General features: G+C 45.6%; 1 protein-coding gene across 14 annotated transcripts in view; it reads right to left on the reverse strand.

The window, feature by feature from the left end:
- The window catches only part of CTNND2 (catenin delta 2), a 2,713,436-nt gene that overhangs the window by 1,801,727 nt on the left and 885,053 nt on the right, over positions 1 to 26,656 (reverse strand). For all 14 annotated transcript variants that reach the window (XR_011020838.1, XR_011020837.1, XM_068236432.1 and 11 more), the window contains one exon: positions 21,872 to 22,063. Coding sequence is in view for 12 of the 14 variants with exons in the window: in XM_068236432.1 (XP_068092533.1) it covers positions 21,872 to 22,063 (192 nt within the window). In the remaining 2 variants the exon portion in view is untranslated. The remainder of the gene's footprint in view (positions 1 to 21,871; positions 22,064 to 26,656) is intronic.

A 26,656-nucleotide genomic window follows, 5' to 3' on the forward strand; every position in this document is an offset into this window, starting at 1 on the left:
TGCGCTGAGCCACTACAGTGGAAGGATTGTTTGTGGCTGTTCGTCCTCTCCTCCACTAAACTGGGGATATCCTGGTTCCTTGTGCTAGCGTGTGTACCTCCTTCACGTCAGAATCCGCATTGTGTGCTGACCGTGGAGGATATACCACCAAGCGTAACAGACTGGAGACATATTGCTTCACGAGTTTCTACTAGGACTTATCGTAAACCCACAGCAGGTAATTCCATACTCCTTGCAAGCTCTTGTCACCCAAGACACACCTTAAATGCCATTCCTACAGGGGAATTTACTAGGGCAGTTCGCAACTGTTCTAGCCCTGTAGAATTGGAACAGGAATGCAATTTGGTTGAGAATAGATTAAGACAAAGAGGGTATACTAAGAAACAGCTAGCCTGGGGACGTCTTAGGGGCACCAGGAGACCACGGAGTGAACTTCTAAAAACCAGAAGCCAGAGTAGGGACCGAGACGACCGGGTGACTTTTGTTACGAAATTCAGCCTTGAATTTAACAAAATCACAAACATCGTGAGGAAATATCTGCCAGTGCTGAATTCCATTTCTAAATTTAAAGACATTTTGCAGAAAGGGTGTCGCTTCTCTGCTAGAAGGGCACGCACTTTGGGATCTATTCTTTCCCCTAGCTGCTTTCAGTCTACCCTGCCGTCCCGTACCCCTACCTGGCTTGCTACGGTACTATCTTACCCTTGCGGGTTTCCAACCTGCAATTATTGCCATTTTCATAAAAAAGGATCTTCTATTTTCTCTTTTGTATGTGGTGTGCACCACCCAGGATTTGAGAGCCCGCATTGCCGACCATTACTGTGGCACAAATTGGAAGACTTTTAAAAAGTCGGCAGTTTCTAAACACTTTGAAAATGTTCATAAGGGTAGTCTTTTCTCCTTTCGTTTTCAGGGGGTGGAACGTATAGTAATTCCTAAGAGAGGTGGCGATACTCATAAACTACTTTTAAGACGAGAAGCATTTTGGATCCATAGGATGGGTACTCATACCCCAAGGGGTCTCAACACACGTTGGGATTTAATTTTAAATGTAAATGTGGGTATTTGCATTAAAATAAATGAACGTAGGTATAATTTTATTATTAGGCCACAAGATGTCCTTGCGCATTATTTCCTATTAGCGTACTATAGGTAAGTGAATAGGAAGTAATGTGTGGCTGTGTTACTTTGGAAATTACAATGAACGCACACATCTCATTGGTGTCGGCAATCATTGAAACAGGGACTTAGATTAATGAATGGGAACCTTGTTTTCCATTTATTCATCTCCCCTCTAACGATCAGCGGTGAGAGAGCGCAGGAGTGAGCAGAAGTGTGCAGCGGCAAGGGACAAGTATCTACAACCCTGCGACGTAAAGTGGTGTTTTGCAGGGATGTAGATACTTGTCCCAGGGGAGGGGAAGTGGTTAAACAAGTATATTAGTTAACAACTAACTAACCTCATCTACTCGTAGGTATTCATATATTCAATTATGCATGTCCAATAGTTAGCTTAGAGACCTGTTATGACCCAATCGGGGTCGAGGTAGGAGGAACAATTATAATATGTAATTTGGAGTATATAACAACTGCTGTCCGAGCCTGTCTTGGTAGACATATTTTGTGTTTGTCTCCTATACAGTAAAAAAACCTGTAATATACTTCCTAGTGACTGATTGGTGATGTTTAACAACAATGGACAGCTTTGCAATGGATGTGCAGCACTGGGTCCCATCAGAGACAGCAGCACACTATTGTACGTCAAGTAGTGTTGGTCTCAAAATGGATATCTACTTACCTAAAGCTATCAGTACACAACATTTTGGGTCAGAAAAACATATAGTATTTATCGGTCATGTTGTGCAACATCAGAATCATATATTTCTCCAAGTACAAAGGGGGGTGGGGTTGAACCCAGAATTGGTTTTAGCTCATACAGGTTCTGGAAGGAGGGGGGGTTGGGTGGTGAGAGTAAGGGGCAATTCAGAGAGTTCAACAGGGGTGGCTCAGTTCTTCATGAAATAAACCAGTGGTGATGGCTGAAGCTGCTGAGAAGCCTGATTGCTGGTAGTGCTGGCCAAGGTGTTCCAGTCCAAAAGGTGCAGTAGTGTTCATTTCTGTGGTGGGTCCCGACTCCTGGTCAGCATTTTGCAGGGCTGGTCAAGATGATCTGGCTGTCACAGAAGTGTCCGGCCACGGCGGCCCTTACTTCCGGATTAGCTTCTGGCATCATGGAGGGGCTGAACCAAAGGTGTCCCTGCTGCAGTTGAGCAGCAGCAGCCGATGGATGGATGGAGCCGGCATCCAGCAAGGCCAAAGGTGTCCAGCCGATGGATGGATGGAGCCGGCATCCAGCAAGGCCAAAGGTGTCCTGATCGGCACAGTGTTTTCTGACCTCCTGGGTAGAAGCGGTGGACTCCACATGGCCTGTGCCTGCACAGACAACAGACCCAGGCAGCAGCAAGGCAAAAAAACCTCAAGTCCTGAACTTCCCACGACCCGCATCAGCCTCCCCGGCTACACCAGACCATGCTGCATACCTTTTTTGGGGAAAACAAGTGAATTGGGAAAAGGGAAGAAAAAACAAGAAAAGGCTAGAATCCTGTGGCTGTGGCTGCCAATTAAGGTGCCATCTTCCTGAACCATAGTTTAACAGTAAACATGAAAAGTTTATCTCCTTTGAGACTATAGTATCCCAGTATTCAGTCCCGCCAATAAAATTAATGCTTGCAGTTAGTGCACGCTATGCGTTCACAATTTGTTGGACTTCTTATTGTTCTCCAAAACTCCCCAGTGCTTGCACTCATAAAGAGATTCGCTCAATTTACTTACACGCAATAAGGATATTGTCATCAGACAAGCAGATCAACTATGTAGCAAATAAAAGCCCTTAAAAAATAGCACTATCCACAGCAAATTTAAGGAAAAATATAACAAAAATTGTTATTAAACATTGGGTATGATAATTGTCACGATATTGATGATTCAATGACCATTTAAAAAGACAAATATATATTCCAATATGATCCCTGCTGAATATGAATAAATCACTACAAATACATAGCGATGGCTCGAACCTCCGATTTTAGGTTCGCAAACCTTGAACGCGAACTTCCGCAAAAGTTCGCGTTTGCGCAAACCACAATAGACTTCAATGGTCAGGCAAACTTTCAAAACTAAAAAAACTATTACTGGCCATAAAAGTAATGGAAAAGATATTTCAAGGGGTCTAACACCAGGAGGGGGGCATGGCATAGTGGGATACACGCCAAAAGTCCTGGGAAAATTACGGATTTGACGCACAGCAGGGTTTTAAGGGCAGATATCACATTGCATTGCTAAATTGGAGGCATAAAGTGCTTTAAAACATCCTGCATGTGTATACATCAATCAGGTAGAGTAATTGGTGTACTGCTTCACGCTGACAGACCAAACTCACTGTGTAACACACTGCAAACAGCTGATGGCCGTGCTGGACTGGTGCACACGATGGCAAAAGTGCAGGCAATGGTGGTTTTCAAGCCCATATGGCCGGGCTGAGGTAGCTCAATGACAGAACAACAGTGACTGTCCAGCTGATCGAATTTTGTCTGTCCACAATGAAGCAACGACCTTATTATCTTGGGTCAGGTGTGCCCCCCAACACACTCATATAGCTGGTCATTGCTTCATTGTGATACGCAAGCACCTTCACCACGGCAAGGTAACGATCATGAAGGGGAATTGACACATGTACATGCCCTTTGTTTTGTTGTTGGAGCCGCAGTGCAGACAGAAAAATTAGGCAGGCATGTACATGCACCAGAAAAATGATTGTTTTTGTTAGTGTTAGTAGCGGCCTTAAAAATTCAGGAATCCACCTGGCGTCCTGGACCCTGTTGTTGGTGGAGGAGAAGGCATTCAAGTGCCCTGCAGGTAGAGATGCTGTGTGGGGACCGACTTAGTCTTGGGGCAGGCAGTCACACGGCATGCAGGCAGAAATGCTGTGTGTGAGCACTAACTTAGTCTTCGGGCAGGCCTGACTGTGCTTTGCAGACCAGGCATCCGTGGTCAGATGGACCCTTGACCCAACGCTGTGTGCCAGAGATGACACCACTTGCCTTTCAACATCATGGTACAGTTTGGGTATTGCCTTTTTTGAGAAATAATTGCGGCCCGGTATCTTCCACTGCGGTGTGTGGCTTTGCTTTTGTGTGCTGCTTCTCCTCAGGTGGTCATCCCATTGCAGTTTGTGCTTTTTCATCATGTGCCTTTGTAAGGCAGTTGTCCCTATGTGGGTCTTGGTCTTTCCACGACTCAAGTTTTGGTGGCAGAGAGTACAGATGGCATCGCTCTCATCTGAGGCAGACACACACAAAAATGTCCACACCGCTGAGCCCTGGGATGATGGCACTTTGGTGGTGGCTGCCAACTGAGTGTTAAGTGGGGTGCCAGAATCAGAGCAGGAGGAGGAAGAGCACGGTTCCATGTGGAAGCTGAGGAAGATGAGGAGTTCTGTGTTAAATAGTCAAATACGTCCTGACAATCTTGGGAGTTGATGGCACGTGCCTTCTGAACACTGTACTTTGGTCCAGGGCCGCACGAAATCACGTCAGCAAGACCTCGAACAGACCTGCCGGGTGGCCTGCCTTTGGCTCTGCCTCTGCCTGTTGTTTTGTCCATATTGGGGGGGATGAAGTGAAAGGTATGCACTGACTTGACTAATACAATGTGCAGTCACACAGATGTGGTGAAAAGTGTGCACTGACTGCTGTATAATGATGAGTTGAATACACTTGAAATCCCATAACGAGAATCTGTTATGGAGGGCAAGTCTGCCATCCATTCAAGTGAAAGGTATGCACTGACTAGTATAAAAAACAGCGTGCTGTCACACAGATGCAATGAAAGGTATGCAATGACTGCTGGTGGTATTATGCAATGTGCAGTCACACAGGTGCAGTGAACAGGTATGCACTGACTGGTATATAAAACAGTGTGCTGTCACACAGATGCAGTGAAAGGTATGCAGTGACTGCTGGTAAAACAATGTGCAGTCACACAGGTGCAGTGAAAAGGTATGCACTGACTGGTATATAAAACAGTGTGTTGTCACACAGATGCAGTGAACGGTATGCAGGGACTGCTGGTATAACAATGTGCAGTCACACAGGTGCAGTGAAAAGGTATGCAGTGAATGTGCTGTTTCTGGCACAGTATAGCGATTAGCAAGGGCCAGCTGTCACACACAGGGCTGTATATGCAGTGGTAGTGGGCCACAAAAAAAAAAGTCACAAGAACATTAGCTCTCAAAAGAGATTTTTTTGTGGTGCTTTTCAGCAACAAATATCAGCAAGGAGCAAACAGATCTCCCAACTAACGCTTTCCCTATCTCTCCAATGTCTCTCCCTTCTCTCACTAATAACAGCAGCAGAGAGAGTGAGAAAATGGCAGACGCTGCTTTAAGGGGGGGGGGGGGTCCAGGAGGGAGTGCAGCCTGATTGGCTGCCATGTGCCTGCTCACTGTGATGTAGAGGGTCAAAGTTTAGCCCAATGATGTAGTATAGGGGGCGGGTGAAACTCGCTAATTGTTTGTGTTTCGACGCGAACTCGCGTTGTTCGCGTGAACAAGTTCACGTTCGGACCGTTCGTGCCATCTCTATAAACACAATGTCTTATGTAAGGTCACAAAATTGCTGCTTAGTAATTAATCCCACTGTGGGCTCAAATCTGAGCTGACGAGGGAGAGAACCTGGGTTCAGTATGCAAAACCAGTGTAACACAGTATCAGTAAAAAACACCTGTGCAATGCAATTACATAAAAAATATTAGATATATACAGATAAAGTGCTCAATTGCTGACTAGATATAAATATTTCTAATGATAATAAAGTGCTTGTTCAGATTATTGAGACAAAGGAGCAGCCCATAGGAGAAAGTGCATAGAATAGAGTAGTTCAAAAAGTAGGAGATACTTAGCCCAGGGTATGAAAAACAGGTAGTCTCAGAGAGCCCAACAGGAAAACAAGGAATCCCCTCAAAGAAAACGATCCCACTAGTTTCCCGGGCGTCACCCCGCTTTATCAAGGAGAGAGGAATGCTTGATCCTGGTGACACCCCTCACTAACCATATATCAGACAAGCAGATAAGGGGGTTGGCATAGTGATTCCAAATACCTTGAAGAGGGATACAGACTCTTACACGATCACCCAACAAACCGAGAATCAGAAAAAAGACCCCACCACACAGTACCAGTCGGAACTAAAGATTAAAATTGATAAAGCCAAAGAGTCCAAAATTATAACGAAAGAGGAAGAAAGATTCTTGACAAATAATCACCCATTAATACCATATTTGTATCATATCTCAAAAAGGCTTATACCAGGGATTCCAGCTATGTGCTGGACATCCTTCAAGATTTAAAGTAGGACAGCTACATGTGGGTATCTCTAGATGTCACCTCTTTGTATACATGTATACTTCACTCTAAAGGTCTGGAGGCAGTCAATTCTTTTCTGGCCTCTGATGGATCCTTTCACCCTGCACAGGCCCAATTTATCCTGGATCTATTAGAGTTCTCACTTTCCCATAAATATTTTACATATGCAGGAGAATTCTACTTACAATCATGTGGGACAGCCATGGGGGCACCTGCACAGTACAACTTGGAGGACGTCCGAAAACGTCAGCGCGACCAAGTAAGACGCACGTTGGAGCGCACAAGAGCCTGACCTGGAAGCCGGCCTGGCCAGATCGGGTGAGCCACCAAAGACGACCGGGAACCTTTGGAGCGGCGTCGAGGGCATGTCCTGCCTGCCACAGGCTGGAGGAAGCCCCAGGTAAGTGGATTAGTATTTTTGTTTTTTTTATATCATCGTGGATCTTCCCTTTAAGCGCCGCTGTCAATACAGGTGAGTAACGCTGATTTTTTATTTTTTTCCTGATGATTCCTTTAAGATATATCAATGACATCTTATTGATCTGGGATGGGATGGACACATTCATGCAATTTGTAGACCACTGCAATTTGAACAACTGTGGACTACAGTTCACTTCAGTACACAGTAAAGAAAATATTGTGTTTTTAGATTTGGAATTCTTGCATGATAAAGATGGTATTATACAGTCCCGGACCCACTTTAAGCCTACCTCAGGAAATTCATTCCTACACAAGGACAGTTGTCACCATCCCAGATGGGTCAATAATGTTCCCTTGTCAGGCGTGCGGAGCTTACCTCCGCCGCGGCGATCAGCAGCGCATCTGCGACTTCCGGGTCACCTGGCCGCGCTGTCAGAGGTGACGTCAGCGGCTCGTCAGCTGAGGTCCCCACGCAAGCAGAGAAAGAGGGTGAACGCACACGCTGTTTGCGTCGCACTCCTTATGCTCTTAGGAAGCGTGTCAGCTGACAGCCGGTCAGCTGACACGCACAGCTCCATCTCCAGGTCCTGATTGCCGAGCGTTTGGGGGCGTGGCTTCTCTGCTGTCTCAGGCTTCTTAAGCCCTGCATTGCCAGTATCTCGTTGTCTGTTGTAGCTAACACTTCGCAGTGAAGGCTTCAGACCTTAGTCAGATCCGTGTGTGCTTAAACCGGCAGGACCCCAAGGATTCACACTTAGCTCAGGAATAAACATATTATTGTGATTGTATTATTGACCTCTGCCTTGCCTCTTACTACTCTTCTGCCTAACGATTCTGTACATTTGCCTATCTGATCTGTTGCCGACCTCAGCCTGTATACTCACTACTCTTTTGCCTAACAATTCTGTACCTTTGCCTATCAGATCTGTTGCCGACCTCAGCCCGAATACTCACTACTCTTCTGCCTTACGATTTTGTACCTTATCTGTCAGATCTGTTGTGACCATGCCTGTTGACCATTCTCTATATCTGTACCAGTGACAGTATCGCCATCTACTGTCACTGTTTGTAACATTTCTAGTGTTGTCTGTCTGCTAGTGCCCTCATACACTAGCAGATCGTTACATTACAACAGACCATAAACGATATCATGGAAGAGCTTTGAAAGCAAGTGCAAGCTCTCACGTTGGCGGTTGGTAACCTAAGTGATACAGTTACCAATCAGCAGCAGCAATTGGACACTTTGTCTCGGGCTGTTCGCGGACTGCAGCCGCAACAGTGAGGACAATCTGCTCCTCCGGTTCTTGTGCCTAACGAGCCAAAAATGCCACTGCCAGAGAGGTTTTCTGGTCATAGAAGCGACTTCCGCAACTTTAGGAGTCGCTGTCAATCATACTTTGACGTGAGACCCATTTCCTCAGGCAGTGAGCATCAGAAAGTCACATTAATTAAAACACTCCTGCAGGGGGATGCTCAAACATGGGCTTACAATTTACCACCAGAACATGAGGCTCTTAAGTCAGTGAAAGATTTTTTTGAGGCCACGGCTATCATTTATGATGACCCCGACATGGCCGCCACTGCTGTCCGGAAAATGCGTAGTCTCCGTCAGGGACGCACCTCTGCGGAGAACTATGCAGCAGAATTTAGAAAGTGGGCTAGTGCTTCTAGGTGGGAGAATTATGCTTTATTAGATCAGTTTCTCTCAGGCTTGTCTGACAAGGTCGCAGAATTATTAATTGGTCATCCTGAGCCCGAACCCTTGATGAGGCCATGTCTCTAGCTATTAAAGTGGACCACAGAATTCGCTACCATCAGCACAGTCGATCTCGGTAGTTTCTTCATCCTCCTGTGTCTTCGGCCAGTTCCGCCTCTGCTCAGGTTGATGAACCCATGCAGTTAGGGCATGCCAAACTTTCTGACAGTGAAAAACAGAGAAGGAGACTGGAGGGACTGTGTTTATACTGCGGGGAGAAGGGACATCTGGTACAGAATTGTAGTAAGAAGGCGGGAAACTCCTCCGCCTAGGTTCTGTCTGGGGTGTACTCCTAGGCGTTCTTCAGACACCCCAAAATTTTGACAAATTACTGCTACCCATTAAAGTCTCGTTAAAGGATTCTGAGTTCTCCTCACAAGCCTTTATAGACTCGGGAGTGGCTGGGAATTTTATCGATTTTACTCTTGTAGAGAGATTGGGTATTCCATACCAATGCAGAAAAAATTGTATGTCACAGGAATCGATGACTCTCCTCTACACTATAAACAGCCTATCTCCCAAACTGCTCCACTCACTTGCCAAATTGGTATTTTTCATGTAGAGGAGATGCAATTCTATGTCCTTAAAATGTCATCTTGTTCTTTTGTTCTTGGCCTTCCCTGGCTACAGAGACATTCTCCTCAATTTGATTGGGGAACTGGACAACTCACGTCCTGGTCTCCATTTTGTCAGGAGAATTGCTTACAAAATTTGCCCTTACATTCAATTGAGCTGGCGGGAAAAGGGGTGCCTAAACAGTATGCTCAGTTTACAGACGTATTTTTACCTCAATCTGCTGATAGACTTCCTCCTCACTGCTCCTTGGATTGTCCTATTGAATTACGCCCAGGCACTATGCCCTCCAGAGGTCATATTTATCCCCCTGTCTGGTCCTGAAAAAAAAGCTATGCAGGGATATATCAAGGAGAATTTAGAGAAAGGATTCATTCGTCCTTCTTAACTCTCCGGCTGGAGCCGGGTTCTTCTTCGTCCAGAAGAAGGATGGTGGTCTCACACCTTGTGTGGATTACAGGGGTCTGAACAACATCACAGTGAAAAACAGGTATCCTCTACCCCTCATTGAGGATCTGTTTTCACAGGTTTCTGGAGCCCAGGTATTCTCCAAATTGGATCTAAGGGGAGCCTCAGATCCAATTTGGAGAATCAGCAGCGCATCTGCGACTTCCGGGTCGCCTGGCCGCGCTGTCAGAGGTGACGACAGCGGCTCGTCAGCTGAGCTCCCCACGCAAGCAGAGAAAGAGGGTGGATGCACACGCTGTTTGCGTCGCACCCCTTATGCTCTTAGGAAGCGTGTCAGCTGACAGCCGGTCAGCTGACACGCACAGCTCCATCTCCAGGTCCTGATTGCTGGGCGTTTGGGGGCGTGGCTTCTCTGCTGTCTCGGGCTTCTTAAGCCCTGCATTGCCAGTATCTTGTTGTCTGTTGTAGCTAACACTTCGCAGTGAAGGCTTCAGACCTTAGACAGATCCGTGTGTGCTTGAACCGGCAGGACCCCGGGGATTCGCACTTAGCTGAACTGTTGCCGACCTCAGCCTGAATACTCACTACTCTTTTGCCTAACGATTCTGTACCTTTGCCTATCTGATCTGTTGCCAACCTCAGCCCGAATACTCACTACTCTTCTGCCTTACGATTTTGTACCTTATCTGTCAGACCCTGCCTATTGACCATTCTTTATATCTGTACCAGTGACAGTATCATCTTCTACTGTCACTGTTTGTAACATTTCTAGTGTTGTCTGTCTGCTAGTGCCTTCATACACTAGCAGATCGTTACATCCCTGCAGCCAATTTTGTCGTCTAAGATACAACTGCACAACTACTGAAGACTATGAAATACAAGCAGAGTTCTTAACCCAAAAAGTTTCTAGAAAAAGGACATGACAGGACAAAAATTAAAGAACCACAAAAAGAATATGAACATAAAGGGGCCCTACCAAAAACAAGAAAAAGAGTACCCAAGAGAATGGCACCCTGCTTTTTCACCACCTACAACACCAAATCTGGGCAAATCACTAATATAATCAAGTCCAATTGGCCATTCCTCCTCAGAGACCCCATACTAGTCAATCAACTAACAGATCCCCTCAAACCATTTTCAGAAAGGCTAAATCCCTCAAGAACCAAATAGCCAAAAGTAACATCAGAGGTAAAAGAGATAATACATCACCTATGGGCTCTAAGATTACAGGCAACTATAAGTGTGGAAAACCTTGCTGCAAATATATAAAAAAAACGCTGTAAATCCCTAGAGCTCGATGAGAATAATACTATTAAGGTCAAACCCTTTAATACTTGCTCCACCCCTTTTGTCATATACCTCCTTTCATGTGATTGCTCAAAAATTCTATGTGGGCAGAACCACTCGCCCCCTAAGAGAGAGGTTTGGTGAACATCGGCGATGGATTGACGATGGTCTGCAGGGACACAGTGTTCCTAGACACTTCTTGGAAACACATAACCAATCTACAGACAGTCTCTCAGTGATGGGTCTAGAGGCAATTCCAGATGGATTAGCGGAAGGCATCAGTTTCAGAAAATTATGCGAAAGAGAAGTAACTGAAAAAAAGTGAAAGATAAACAAGAGTAACGGCTGTATACTACCAATAATCCTATAGAATACATTTACAATCCTGCTCATGTGATTGCAGAAAATTGCTTCAGTTCTAACTCATGACCTTTGCATTCTAAATCACTCTATTTATATTTATATATTCATACATTTTTATATATTTAAGTTTCTACTCTGATTTTAATCATCATCATTTTCATTTTTATTTGTTTTTTCTATTTATATATTGTTCCCAGCTCCACTGTATTTTGAATACATTTTTGCGCAGTAATGCGTAAAATGCTATTTTAACTAATTATTGTTGGACAAGTAGAAAGTGAAGACCGGCACCATCTAGAAGTATCAATGCTCTTTTATTGTTACATAGATTCCAGAGACATCTTGTGCAACATTTCGGAGGACGTACCTCCTTTGTCAAGCTTATGTCAGTGTCTAAAAGCGAATACAATCACCGCGCTTAATATAGTAGCAAGGCAAGGAATTAACCAATCGCATAGCAGTATCGCCACTGGCGACCAATCCCCTCCCGCTCCAAACAGCGGAGCTGATGGAGAACTGTAACATTAACATGCTAATGTGGGCAGACCGGGACGCGGAGGGAGGGCGGAAGAGCCGCGCCTCAAGCGCTGGTGACGTCACTGGGAGGCCGACCAATAGACCAGCGGGCAGGTGGAGTCATCCATCATGGACACTCCCTAACATAAGAGTGGACCAGATGGGAAACCTCGCTGACAGGGAAAGCAGCGGACCCATGGCCGACGTCATTGCAGTCAAGTGTGCAGAGTGTAAACACACCGCACATGTGGCCACTCAGTCACTCGGCGCTCTTGGCTAGATCCGCCGCCCCCACTCTGCAGCACACAGAACTGCCAATCAGGATCTGTAGGTGTAAACACAATATGACAAATTAAAATATATCAGAAAGGACATCCCATAATGTCATAAATTACATATCTAAATGAATGGCCACATATCATAATCTCTATTCATGCCCAAAGGCTCCTCTTCTCCTCCCCATATTGACGTCACTCCCTACAGCATATCCACTGGCCTCAGTGAGGTACTCTCTCTACCTAACATGATCCACTGTCTGCCGATCTTGTGGCTGCATACAGGGTGACCACCAATAGCTTTCCTGTAACCATAGCAACCCTCATAGCAATTCTATAGCTACACTCCGACTACACTCCGACTGTGACATAAACCCCTTTGATGTAGGTGTAGTCCTCAGAATTGAAGACACATCCACAGGTTGCTAAGACAACCCTAATGACCTATTAAGGTTCTCATACTATATAAAAACTCGGGTCAACTCCTGGTCAGCTGAGGAAAGCGAGGATTCCCTGAAACACGTCATGACGCTACCAGCACACAGAATACCCAAGGGTCAGCCGCCCAGTGCTCATCCACCAGGACACGGTTCACCGTAGGCCACGGCAAACACACAGACGGCTCCCCCCAGAAGTTCCCAGGTTAGGGCTTATGCCCATGTTGATATGTATTTCTTCTGCTTTTATCTAGTAAGTTCAATTGATGCATGTGCAGTTGTTTTCAATAAATTTGGTTTTACACTATGGAGCACTCCTCCTCTTTCCATTGTTTCTGTTTCTCATAAAGGATGGACCTGCCAGGGACCTTACTGGTGACATCTACAAGGCACTAATTGATCATATTGTGCTGGATTGCACTAGCTGATCCAAGTTAAAGTGGATTGCTATGATAAATTAATTAGATGATGAAGCATGGGGTGAGGCTTTAGCAGCAGCCAAATACGCATTTCTAAATTTATATGAGCGGCTCATCCAGCTTTATATTCTACACCAGACCTATGATCCATCTAGGCTTCATAAAATAAACAATACAATACCTGTCACCTGCCCTAAATGCCTTTTCCCTAGGCCTTTCTTTGTTCAACTTCTGGTGGAGTGTCCCCCATGGCTGAGTTCTGGAGGCAAAAAAAATGTAGTTCCTTCATGAAAGAATGGGATGTCCAATATCCAATGATCCACTACAATGTATTTTGTGAGTGTGTCCTAATGAAAGTATCCAGGCACTGACATTTTTGAATGCTATACATGACCAAACAGTAAATAGCTTAGGCCTCAGCCACCCACTAAATCTGAATGGGTTAAACGAATCGACGATGCTCTGCCATATAAGAAACGTATATTTGCTCATAGAAATGCCTCCCCCAAGTTCCACCTGATTTGGAATAAGTGGTGTAAACGATAAGAGCTCCCTCTATTAATGATGCATGCCTGAATGCTTTCCTCTACAGGTTTGTGGGAAAAGCCTGCCAAACGCAATGACTTGGTTATTAGACATTTACTGAATACAAATATCTCTATATCTCTACCGTATAAAGTTCTCTGTTCTGAAATATGCAGAACCTCACAATGCACACATATTTGTAACAAACGCTGGAGAGGCAGCCGTGGTGAACAGCGCTACCACCGCAGCTGCCTCCAGCTCCCTGTCTAGCAGTGTATCCGGGCCTTAGGCGTCTAGCACGCCGAGTACGGAACTGTCAGTTGCACATAGGGTTGTCTTGTCGCGCGCACAGAAAGGACCTTTATGCGGGGAGGAGGCATGTCAGCTGACCGGCCGGTCGGCTGACGTCAGAGGAGACGCTCGCAGCTCCTCATTTGTTGATAGGAGGGGGCGTGCCTGAAGGGTCTCCTCTGCTTCATAAGCGTAGCTGTATCACTCGCAACTTGTCTGCTGTTGCGAATACTTCGTGTTAGACCCTTCAGGCCCTTAGATAGTTCCGGTGTGCTTTGATCAGGGAGGAAACTGGGGATTTCACACAAGATAGGAATTGTTTGATAGCCTTAAAGATTTACCTTACTGTGTTATTATTTGTGCATGACTCTGGCTCGTTCTGACCACTCTCCTGCTCAGTGACTCTGTACCTTTGCTCATTTGATCTTGCTGCCGACTCTGCCTGTTTATATCTTCCTGTCTCTGCCTTCCGATTTTGTACTGCATCTGTCTGTCTGTTGCCAAACCCGATCTGTCTGACCACTCTACTCTCACCAGAGGGCCCTTGATTCTGGTGAGAGGCGCTGTACTGATAGTACCCACCAGCTCCTCTGGTGAGGTATTGCTAACCGTTCAGTATTACTGTTGCACCAATCACCATTTGCATTTGTTGTCACATCAGCTTCTGATATCACCTATAGGTGATTCTGCAGATCACCATATAATCAGGTATATACAGTATCTGCATTATAGGTGATACTGCAGATCACCTAATAATCAGAATTCTGTTTCTTGCTGACACAAATCGTTACAATATTACAATGTTTCGTTTTGGTATGTGAGACAGAGCATTACGCCTGCAGGGTTGTTCGTTTTTGTTTTTTTTTCCATCTGTACTTGAGCACCCTTGACTGTTAACAGTTGTTTTACCTTCCTTAAAGGGGAACTGAAGAGAGAGGTATATGGAGGCTGTCGTGTTTATTTCCTTTTAGACAATACCAGTTGCCTGGCAGCCCTGCTGGTCTATTTCTCTGCAGTAGTATCTGATTAAAACCAGAAACAAGCATGCAGCTAGTCTTGTCAGATCAGACTTATAAGTCTGAACCACTGAAACACCTGATCTGCTGCATGCTTGTTCAGGGGCTATGGCTAATAGTATTAGAGGCAGAGGATCAGCAGGGCTGCCAGGCAACTGGTATTGTCTAAAAGGAAATAAACAGGACAGCCTCCATATACCTCTCTCTTCAGTTCCCCTTTAAGCACACCATGTTTATTGTATGCTTATTACATGTTATGCAAAGCTCTACTGGTGTATAATTCCCCCCCAATCTATACACATAGACTGTACTCTGTACTTGACCTTATGCTTTAACCTCTTGAGGACTGTGGGCTTTACCCCCTTAAGGACCAGGCACTTTTTTTCCATTCAGACCACTGCAGCTTTCACGGTTTATTGCTCGCTCATACAACCTACCACCTAAATGAATTTTGGCTCCTTTTCTTGTCACTATTAAAGCTTTCTTTTGGTGCTATTTGATTGCTGCTGCGATTTTTACTTTTTATTATTTTCATCAAAAAAAACATGAATTTTGGCAAAAAAATGATTTTTTTAACTTTCTGTGCTGACATTTTGCAAATAAAGTAAAATTTCTGTATACATGCAGCGCGAAAAATGTTTAAAAACATGTTTTTGATTAAAAAAAAACCCATTCAGGGTATATTTATTGGTTTGGGTAAAAGTTATAGCGTTTACAAACTATGGTGCAAAAAGTGAATTTTCCCATTTTCCAGCATCTCTGCCTTTTCTGACCACCTGACATGTTTCATGAGGGGCTAGAATTCAAGGATAGTATAAATACCCCCCAAATTATCCCATTTTGGAAAGAAGACATCCCAAAGTATTCACTGAGAGGCATAGTGAGTTCATAAAAGATATTATTTTTTGTCACAAGTAAGCGGAAAATGACACTTTGTGACAAAAAAATAATAATTTCCATTTCTTCTAACTTGCGACAAAAAAAAATGAAATCTGCCACGGACTCACTATGCTCCTCTCTGAATACCTTGAAGTGTCCTGACATTTTGGGGGTGCTAAATTGTAAGCACCCCTGTAAAGCCTAAAGGTGCTCATTGGACTTTGGGCCCCTTAGCGCAGTTAGGCTGCAAAAAAGTGCCACACATGTGGTATTGCCGTATTTAGGAGAAGTAGTATAATGTGTTTTGGGGTGTATTTTTACACATACCCATGCTGGGTGGGAGAAATATCTCTGTAAATGACAATTGTTTGATTTTTTTTTACACACAATTGTCCATTTACAGAGAGATTTCTCCCCCTCAGCATGGGTATGTGTAAAAATACACCCCAAAACACATTATACTACTTCTCCTGAGTACGGCGATACCACATGTGTGGCACTTTTTTGCACCCTAACTGCGCTAAGGGGCCCAGGTCATTTTTGTTTCAAGATTACTCCTCACGGTTTAGGGACCCAAAATGCCAGGGCAGTATAGGAACCCCACTAATGACCCCATTTTAGAAAGAAGACACCCCAAGGTATTCCATTAGGAGTATGGTGAGTTCATAGAAAATTTTATTTTTTGTCACAAGTTAGCGGAAATTGATTTTAATTGTTTTTTTCACAAAGTGTCATTTTCCGCTAACTTGTGACAAAAAATAAAATCTTCTATGAACTCACCATACTCCTAACAGAATACCTTGGGGTGTCTTCTTTCTAAAATGGGGTCATTAGTGGGGTTCCTATACTGCCCTGGCATTTTAGGGGCCCTAAACCGTGAGGAGTAGTCTTGAAACAAAAATGACCCGCGACATCCTAAAGGTACTCATTGGACTTTGGGCCCCTTTGCGTACTTAGGGTGTAAAAAAGTGCCACACATGTGGTACCGCCGTACTCAGGAGAAGTAGTATAATGTGTTTTGGGGTGTATTTTTACACATACCCATGCTGGGTGGGAGAAATATCTCTGTAAATGACAATTGTTTGATTTTTTTTACACACAATTGTCCATTTACAGAGAGATTTCTCCCACCCAGCATGGGTATGTGTAAAAATACACCCCGAAACACATTATACTACTTTTCCTGAGTACGGCGGTACCACATGTGTGACACTTTTTTGCAGCCTAGGTGCGCTAAGGGGCCCAACGTCCTATTCACAGGTCATTTTGAGGCATTTGTTTTCTAGACTACTCCTCACGGTTTAGGGCCCCTAAAATGCCAGGGCAGTATAGGAACCCCACAAGTGACCCCATTTTAGAAAGAAGACACCCCAAGGTATTCCGTTAGGTGTATGGCGAGTTCATAGAAGATTTAATTTTTTTGTCACAAGTTAGTGAAAAATGACACTTTGTGAAAAAAAAAAAACAATAAAAATCAATTTCCGCTAACTTTTGACAAAAAATAAAATCTTCTATGAACTCGTCATACACCTAACAGAATACATTGGGGTGTCTTTTTTCTAAAATGGGGTCACTTTGTGGGGTTCCTATACCGCCCTGGCATTTTACGGGCCCAAAACCGTGAGTAGCGTGGAAACCAAATGTCTCAAAATGACTGTTCAGGGGTATAAGCATCTGCAAATTTTGATGACAGGTGGTCTATGAGGGGGCGAATTTTGTGGAACCGGTCATATGCAGGGTGGCCTTTTAGATGACAGGTTGTATTGGGCCTGATCTGATGGATAGGAGTGCTAGGGGGGTGACAGGAGGTGATTGATGGGTGTCTCAGGGGGTGGTTAGAGGGGAAAATAGATGCAATCAATGCACTGGGGAGGTGATTGGAAGGGGGTCTGAGGGGGATCTGAGCGGGTGATTTAGTGCCCTAGGGGCAGATAGGGGTCTAATCTGATAGGTAGCAGTGACAGGGGGTGATTGATGGGTAATTAGTGGGTGTTTAGGGTAGAGAACAGATGTAAACACTGCACTTGGGAGGTGATCTGACGTCGGATCTGCGGGCGATCTATTGGTGTGGGTGGGTGATCAGATTGCCCGCAAGGGGCAGGTTAGGGGCTGATTGATGGGTGGCAGTGACAGGGTGTGATTGATGGGTGATTGACAGGTGATCAGTGGGTTATTACAGGGAACAGATGTAAATATCGCATTGGCGAATTGATAAGGGGGGGTCTGAGGGCAATCTGAGCGTATAGGCAGGTGATTGGGTGCCCGCAAGGGGCAGATTAGGGTCTGATCTGATGGGTAACAGTGACAGGTGGTGATAGGGGGTGATTGATGGGTGATTGATGGGTAATTAGTGGGTGTTTAGGGTAGAGAACAGATGTAAACACTGCACTTGGGAGGTGATTTGACATCGGATCTGCGTGCAATCTATTGGTGTGGGTGGGTGATCAGATTGCCCCCAAGGGGCAGGTTAGGGGCTGATTGATGGGTGGCAGTGACAGGGGGTGATTGATGGGTGGCAGTGACAGGGGGTGATTGACAGGTGATCAGTGGGTTATTACAGGGAAGACCAGATGTAAATATTGCACTGGCGAATTGATAAGGGGGGGTCTGAGGGCAATCTGAGCGTGTAGGCGGGTGATTGGGTGCCCGCAAGGGGCAGATTAGGGTCTGATCTGATGGGTCACAGTGACAGGTGGTGATAGGGGGTGATTGATGGGTAATTAGTGGGTGTTTAGGGTAGAGAACAGATGTAAACACTGCACTTGGGAGGTGATCTGACGGCGATCTATTGGTGTGGGTGAGTGATCAGATTACCCACAAGGGGCAGGTTAGGTGCTGATTGATGGGTGGCAGTGACAGGGGGTGATTGATGGGTGGCAGTGACAGGGGGTGATTGATGGGTGATTGACAGGTGATTGACAGGTGATCAGTGGGTTATTACAGGGAAGAACAGATGTAAATATTGCACTGGTGAATTGATAAGGGGGGGTCTGAGGGCAATCTGAGCATGTAGGCGGGTGATTGGGTACCCGCAAGGGGCAGATTAGGGTCTGATCTGATGGATAACAGAGACAGGTGGTGATAGGGGGTGATTGATGGGTAATTAGTGGGTGTTTAGGGTAGAGAACAGATGTAAACACTGCACTTGGGAGGTGATCTGACGTCGGATCTGCGGGCGATCTATTGGTGTGGGTGGGTGATCAGATTGCCCGCAAGGGGCAGGTTAGGGGCTGATTGATGGGTGGCAGTGACAGGGGGTGATTGATGGGTGATTGACAGGTGATCAGGGGGATAGATGCATACAGTACACAGGGGGGGGGGCTGGGGGGGGCTGGGGAGAATCTAAGGGGTGGGGGGGGGTGATCAGGAGGGGGCGGGGGGCAGGGGGGGTGATAAAAAAATAGCGTTGACAGATAGTGACAGGGAGTGATTGATGGGTGATTGGGTGCAAACAGGGGTCTGGGGGGTGGGCAGGGGGGGGTCTGAGGGATGCTGTGGGCGATCTGGGGCAGGGGGGGGGAAATCAGTGTGCTTGGGTGCGACCTAGGGTGGCTGCAGCCTGCCCTGGTGGTCCCTCGGACATTGGGACCACCAGGGCAGGAGGCAGCCTGTATAATACACTTTGTAAACATTACAAAGTGTATTATACACTTTGTATGCGGCGATCCGGGTGCTAGTAACCCGCCGGCGCTTCCGAACGGCTGGCGGGTTACAGCGCGAGGTGGGCGGAGCCAGTCCTCGGCGGCCGATCGCGTCACGAATGACGCGATCGCGCCGCCCATGCCCCTACAAGGACCGCCGCCATTTGTCAATACGGTGGTCCTTGCGGGGTCCACTTCCCGGCCGCCAATTGTCTATACGGCGGTCGGGAGAGGTTAATAAACTGTTTTTTTTTTGTTGTTTTTTTTTTTGTCTTTTTTTGGGGGGGGGGGGGAATATACAGTGGGATGAAAGTTTGGGCAACCTTGTTAATCGTAATGATTTTCCTGTATAACTCATTGGCTGTTACGATAAAAAATGTCAGTTAAATATATCATATAGAAGACACACGCAGTGATATTTGAGAAGTGAAATTAAGTTTATTAGATTTACAGAAAGTGTGCAATAATTGTTAAAATAAAATTAAGCAAGTACATACATTTGGACACTGTTGTCATTTTGATTCCAAAACCTTTAGAACTAATAATTGGAACTCAAATTGGCTTGGTAAGCTCAGTGACCCCTGACCTACATACACAGGTGAATCCAATTATGAGATAGAGGGGGTCAATTGTAAGTTTCCCACCTCTTTTAATTTTGTCTTAAGAGTAGAAACATGGGGGTCTCAAGACAACTCTCAGATGACCTGAAGACAAAGATTTTTCACCATCATAGTTTAGAGGAAGGATACAGAAATCTGTCTCAGAGATTTCAGCTGTCTGTTTCCACAGTTAGGAACATATTGAATATCTCAGATAGACAGATGCGACGAATGGTGAGAACAGTCAGTCAACCCACAGACCAGCACCAAAGACCTACAACATCATCTTGCTGCAGATAAAGTCACTGTGCATCGTTCAACCATTCGGCACACTTTACACAAGGAGATGCTGTATGCGACAGTGATGCAGAGGAGCCCTTTTTTCCGCCCACAGCACAAACAGAACCACTTGAGGTATGTTAAAGCACATTCGGACAAGCCAGCTTTATTTTGGAATAAGGTGCTGTGGACTGAGGAAACTAAAATTGAGTTATTTGGGCATAACAAGGGCATAACGACTGGAGAAAAAACAACACAGCATTCCAAGAAAAACACCTGCTACCTACAGTAAAATAGGGTGGTGGTTCCATCAAGCTGTGGGACTGTGTGGCCAGTGCAGGGACTGGGTATTTTGTCAAAGTTGAGGGACGCATGGATTCCACCCAGTATAAGCAAATTCTGGAGACCAATGTCCAAGAATCAGTGACAAAGCTGAAGCTGCACCGGGGCTGGATATTTCAACAAGACAACAACCCTAAACACTGCACAAAATTCACTAAGGCTTTCATGCAGAAGAACAAGTAAAACGTTCTGGAATGGCCATCTCAGTCCCCAGACCTGAATATAATTAGAAATCTGTGCTGTGAGTTAAAGAGAGCTGTCCATGCTCAGAAGCCATCAAACCTGAATGAACTAGAGATGTTTTGTAAAGAGGAATGGTCCAAAACACCTTTAACCACTTGCCGACCGCACGCTTATACCGTGCGTCGGCAAAGTGGCAGCTGCAGGACCAGCGACGCAGTATTGCGTCGCCAGCTGCAGGCTGATTAATCAGGAAGCAGCCGCTCGCGCGAGCGGCTGCTTCCTGTCAATTCACGGCGGGGGGCTCCGTGAATAGCCTGCGGGCCGCCGATGGTGGCTCACAGGCTAAATGTAAACACAAGCGGAAATAATCCACTTTGTTTACATTGTACGGCGCTGCTGCGCAGCAGCGCCGTAAGGCAGATCGGCGATCCCCGGCCAATCAGCGGCCGGGGATCGCCGCCATGTGACAGGGGACAGCCTGTCACTGGCTGCACAGGACGGATAGCGTCCTGTGCAGCCCGGTTCACCAGGGGGGGCCAGGTAGGAGAGGGAGGGGGGGGATTTAGCCGCGGAGGGGGGCTTTGACGTGCCCCCCCCCCGCGCAACACCCGGCAGGCAGGAGCGATCAGACCCCCCCAGCACATCATCCCCATAGTGGGGAAAAAAGGGGGGCGATCTGATCGCTCTGCCTGCACCCTGATCTGTGCTGGGGGCTGCAGAGCCCACCCAGCACAGATCAGCTAAAACAGCGCTGGTCCTTAAGGGGGGGTAAAGGGTGGGTCCTTAAGTGGTTAACCAGAATCCAGACTCTCATTGGAACCTACAGGAAGCGTTTAGAGGCTGTAATTTCTACAAAAGGATTTCATTGATTTTTTTGTGGTGCCCAAATTTATGCACCTGCCCAATTCTGTTTAAACAATTATTGCACACTTTCTGTAAATCCAATAAACGTCATTTCACTTCTCAAATATCACTGTGTTTGTCTCCTATATGATATATTTAACTGACATTTTTTATCATAACAACCAACGATTTATACAGGAAAATCATTACGATTAACAAGGTTGCCCAAACTTTTGCATCCGCCTGTACTTTTGTGAGTCTGTTTAATTAACCAAATAGCCCTGTTTTAAAAGTCTCCCGACTTTTTCTCCTTTGCTTCTGGATGTATGGAAAGTGCCCAACTAAATCACAATGGTATACACTTGTGAATGGAAAAAAATAACCATAGTATTGTACTTACCTGTATTGTTACGATATGAACTGGTATGAGCTGGTAGTAATGGATCTCCTTGGCTTTGGCTGATGCTTCTCAGGGGTGGTTTTTGATAAACTCTGTCCTCATAAATTGGTTCTATGTGATGTTCTGGCGATTGTAGAGATCTTAGCTCTGATCCTAGGTTGCTGTGCTGACTGGTGTAAGATGCCCGTGATCCTGCTCGGAAAATAAAAAAAAACACCTTATTAATAAAACACCTTTTCAGCAACCAGCACATAAAAAAAAAAAAACACTCTGAATAAACTGTTCCAAGGCATACTTACAGTATCTCATAAAGGTGAGCACACCTTTCACATATGTGTACATATTATATTATGTTTTCATGGAGCAACACTGAATATATGACACTTAGGGCCTAATTCACAAAGCGGTGCAAACACTTTGCACGCCTGTGAAAAGCCCTTTATCACGCCTAAACTTGGTTTAGGCGTGATCTGAAGTAACTCGCGCAAAGCGCGCGCAACCGCGCAGGCGCACGCGCAGCGCACCGCGCTTAGCACGCAGCGCCCATTGAGCCCTATGGGACTTTGCGCACGTGCCTGTGCGTTTGCACGCGCAAAAGCGGTGATAGTGCAAAGGTTATCACGCCTAAAGTCTTTTAGGCGTGATAACTGAGTTATCACCGCTTTGTGAAACAGGCCCTTTGATTGAATGTAAAACCGTGTACTGCCTGTTATAACAGTGTAAAAGTGTGCTCCCATCAAAACACCATAGAGCCATTAATTCCACTGCTGTCCATCCCTTAAAGTTGACAGCCCCCCCCCCCCCCCATGTAGGTAGCCCGATGTTTCCCCAGTACTCCAGTATAGCCAGTTCACTAACCCCTCCCCAGGTATTGATGGTATTGATAGTGAGATGCCCCCTATCCCAGGTATATATGGCCAAATGCCCCCTTACAACCCGGTATACAGGGAGTGCAGAATTATTAGGCAAGTTGTATTTTTGAGGAATAATTTTATTATTGAACAACAACCATGTTCTCAATGAACCCAAAAAACTCATTAATATCAAAGCTGAATATTTTTGAAAGTAGTTTTTAGTTTGTTTTTAGATTTAGCTATTTTAAGGGGATATCTGTGTGTGCAGGTGACTATCACTGTGCATAATTATTAGGCAACTTAACAAAAAACAAATATATACCCATTTCAATTATTTATTTTTACCAGTGAAACCAATATAACATCTCAATATTCACAAATATACATTTCTGACATTCAAAAACGAAACAAAAACAAATCAGTGACCAATATAGCCACCTTTCTTTGCAAGGACACTCAAAAGCCTGCCATCCATGGATTCTGTCAGTGTTTTGATCTGTTCACCATCAACATTGCGTGCAGCAGCAACCACAGCCTCCCAGACACTGTTATTATTTATTATTATTATTTATTGTATTTATAAAGCGCCAACATATTACGCAGCGCTGGACAATAAATAGGGATACATACATTGCAACAAGGGGTGACAGACAGAGAGGTAGCAAACGGTTATACAACATAGTACAAGGTTATACATGCAATCAGGGTATAAAATGCGGTTTACAGAGACCCGGCAAAACAAGTACAAGTTAGTCCATGAGAAGGGTGTAATTGCCGGGGTAGTAAAATTAAGAAGGACACACTAAGGGAAGGGGGAGGCCCTGCCAAGGCTTACAATCTAAAGGGTGGGGGGACACATAAGGTAGGACTGTGGAAAGGGTGATTGACAGAGAGTTAGAGTGTGGTAGATGTGGGGTAGGCTATTTTATAGAAATGTGTTTTGAGGGCTTGCTTGAAGGTGTTGAAGGAAGGAGCGAGTCTGAGGGGGAGTGGAAGGGAGTTCCATAGGGTGGGGGCATCTCTTGAGAAATCTTGTAAGCGTGCACGGGAATGAGAAATGTGTGGGGAGGTCAGGCGGAGATCATTGGAGGACCGGAGGGGACGGGCAGGTATATATTTGTTGACAAGCTCAGAAATGTAGGTTGGGCAGGTCTTGTGCACAGATTTGTAGGTAAGGCACAAATCCTTAAAACTGATCCTGAAGCTTATAGGGAGCCAGTGTAGGGCTTCGCAGAGAGGAGAAGTGGAAGCATAGTAGTGGGAAAGTCTGATGAGTCTAGCTGCTGCATTCATGACTGATTGAAGGGGTTCAATGCGTTTAAGGGGAGGCCAGATAGTACGGCATTGCAGTAGTCAAGGCGGGAGATGATGAGGGCATGGATGAGAAGCTTGGTAGTGTCTGGGGTCAGAAAGGGACGGATTTTGGAGATGTTTCGAAGGTGGAAGTTGCAGGTTCTGGTAACATTTTGGATATGTTGGCTGAAGGAGAGGGTAGAGTGTAGGGTGACGCCCAGGCAGCGGGCCTGGGAGGTAAGGCGGATGGTAGAGCTGTTGATAGTGAAGTGAATATCTGGGAGGGGTGGTGCAGAGCGGGGCGGGAAAATTATGAGTTCAGTTTTATCCAGGTTAAACTTCAGGAACCTAGCTGACATCCAGGAGGAGATGGTTGATAGGCAGGAAGAGACCTTGTCCATAGTGGAAGGGGAGAGATCGGGGGTGTGGAGACAGATTTGGGTATCATCGGCATATAGGTGGTATTTGAAGCCCAGGGAGGAGATGACTTTGCCAATAAAGGAGATGTAAATTGAGAACAGTAGGGGGCCCAGAACAGAGCCCTGGGGGACTCCAACCGAGAGGGGTGTGGGAGTTGAGGAGGAACCATTAAATTAGGTGGTGAAGTGGCGATTAGAGAGGTATGAGGAGATCCAGGCAAGGGTGTTGTTACAAATCCCTAAGGACTGTAGGGATTGAAGGAGGAGGGGATGGTCAACTGTATCAAATGCTGAGGAAAGGTCAAGCAGTAGCAGGATGGAGCAGTTTCCTTCCGCTTTAGCAAGGGTAAGGTCATTTACTACCTTGACGAGAGCGGTTTCTGTTGAGTCGGCAGGACGGAAACCAGATTGTAGGGGGTCAAGTAGGGAGTTGGTGCTGAGGTAGTGCGTGATGCGTCTACTGTTCAGAGAGGTGTACTGTTTTCCCTCCTTGTAAATCTCACATTTTATGATGGACCACAGGTTCTCAATGGGGTTCAGATCAGGTGAACAAGGAGGCCATGTCATTCGTTTTTCTTCTTTTATACCCTTTCTTGCCAGCCACGCTGTGGAGTATTTGGACGCGTGTGATGGAGCATTGTCCTGCATGAAAATCATGTTTTTCTTGAAGGATGCAGACTTCTTCCTGTACCACTGCTTGAAGAAGGTGTCTTCCAGAAACTGGCAGTAGGACTGGGAGTTGAGCTTGACTTCATCCTCAACCCGAAAAGGCCCCACAAGCTCATCTTTGATGATACCAGCCCAAACCAGTACTCCACCTCCACCTTGCTGGCGTCTGAGTTGGACTGGAGCTCTCTGCCCCTTACCAATCCAGCCACGGGCCCATCCATCTGGCTCATCAAGACTCACTCTCATTTCATCAGTCCATAAAACTTTAGAAAAATCAGTCTTGAGATATTTCTTGGCCCAGTCTTGACGTTTCAGCTTGTGTATCTTGTTCAGTGGTGGTCGTCTTTCAGCCTTTCTTACCTTGGCCATGTCTCTGAGTATTGCACACCTTGTGCTTTTGGGCACTCCAGTGATGTTGCAGCTCTGAAATATGGCCAAACTGGTGGCAAGTGGCATCTTGGCAGCTGCACGCTTGACTTTTCTCAGTTCATGAGCAGTTATTTTGCGCCTTGGCTTTTCCACACACTTCTTGTGACCCTGTTGACTATTTTGAACGCTTGATTGTTCGATGATCACACTTCAGAAGCTTTGCAATTTTAAGAGTGCTGCATCCCTTTGCAAGATATCTCACTATTTTTGACTTTTCTGAGCCTGTCAAGTCCTTCTTTTGACCCATTTTGCCAAAGGAAAGGAAGTTGCCTAATAATTATGCACACCAGATATAGGGTGTTGATGTCATTAGACCACACCCCTTCTCATTACAGAGATGCAAATCACCTAATATGCTTAATTGGTAGTAGGCTTTCGAGCCTATACAGCTTGGAGTAAGACAACATGCATAAAGAGGATGATGTGGTCAAAATACTCATTTGCCTAATAATTCTGCACTCCCTGTATGTAGCCAGATGTCCCAGCCCAGTACAGTATATGTAGCCAGATTTCCCCACCCCAGCCCAGTATATGTGGCCAGACGCCCCCCCCCCCCCCCCCCAGTTCAGTGTATATATAGTCAGATGACCCACTCCCCGGTATAGGTAGCAGGATGTTATGACCCCCACAGAGCTCAGTATATGTACCTGGATGTCCAGGGAACATTAAACTTCTACAGCTTGTAATTCTTCTGTACTTTGTCCGATATATCCGCAAACGTTCGGGAACTGGCAAACAGCCACAGACTTCAATGGGCAGGTGAATTCTAAAAACTATAGGGACTTTTTCAGGCCACAAAAGTGATGGAAAAGTTATTTCAAGGGGCATAGCACCTGGACGGTGGCATGCAGGAAGGGGATCCACAGCAAAAGTCCCACAGAAAATTATGTAGTTTAAGAGTTGTGTTTTAATCTCTTAAGGGCATTTGGTAGTAGTGGAGCACTCCCCAACTGATCGTTTTGATGTGCCACGGCAAAGTCAGCTGCACGCTGGCTCACTTGTCAACTAGTAGAGATAAGACCGGCACCATCCAGTAGTTATAAGCTCTTTATTGGCAATCCACAGCCATAAATACGACGTTTCAGGGCAGCCGCCCCTTTATCAAGCTGAGCTGTTAGCCA

This window comes from Hyperolius riggenbachi, chromosome 5, assembly GCF_040937935.1.
Source record: "Hyperolius riggenbachi isolate aHypRig1 chromosome 5, aHypRig1.pri, whole genome shotgun sequence".
NCBI classification, from domain to species: Eukaryota; Metazoa; Chordata; class Amphibia; order Anura; family Hyperoliidae; genus Hyperolius; species Hyperolius riggenbachi.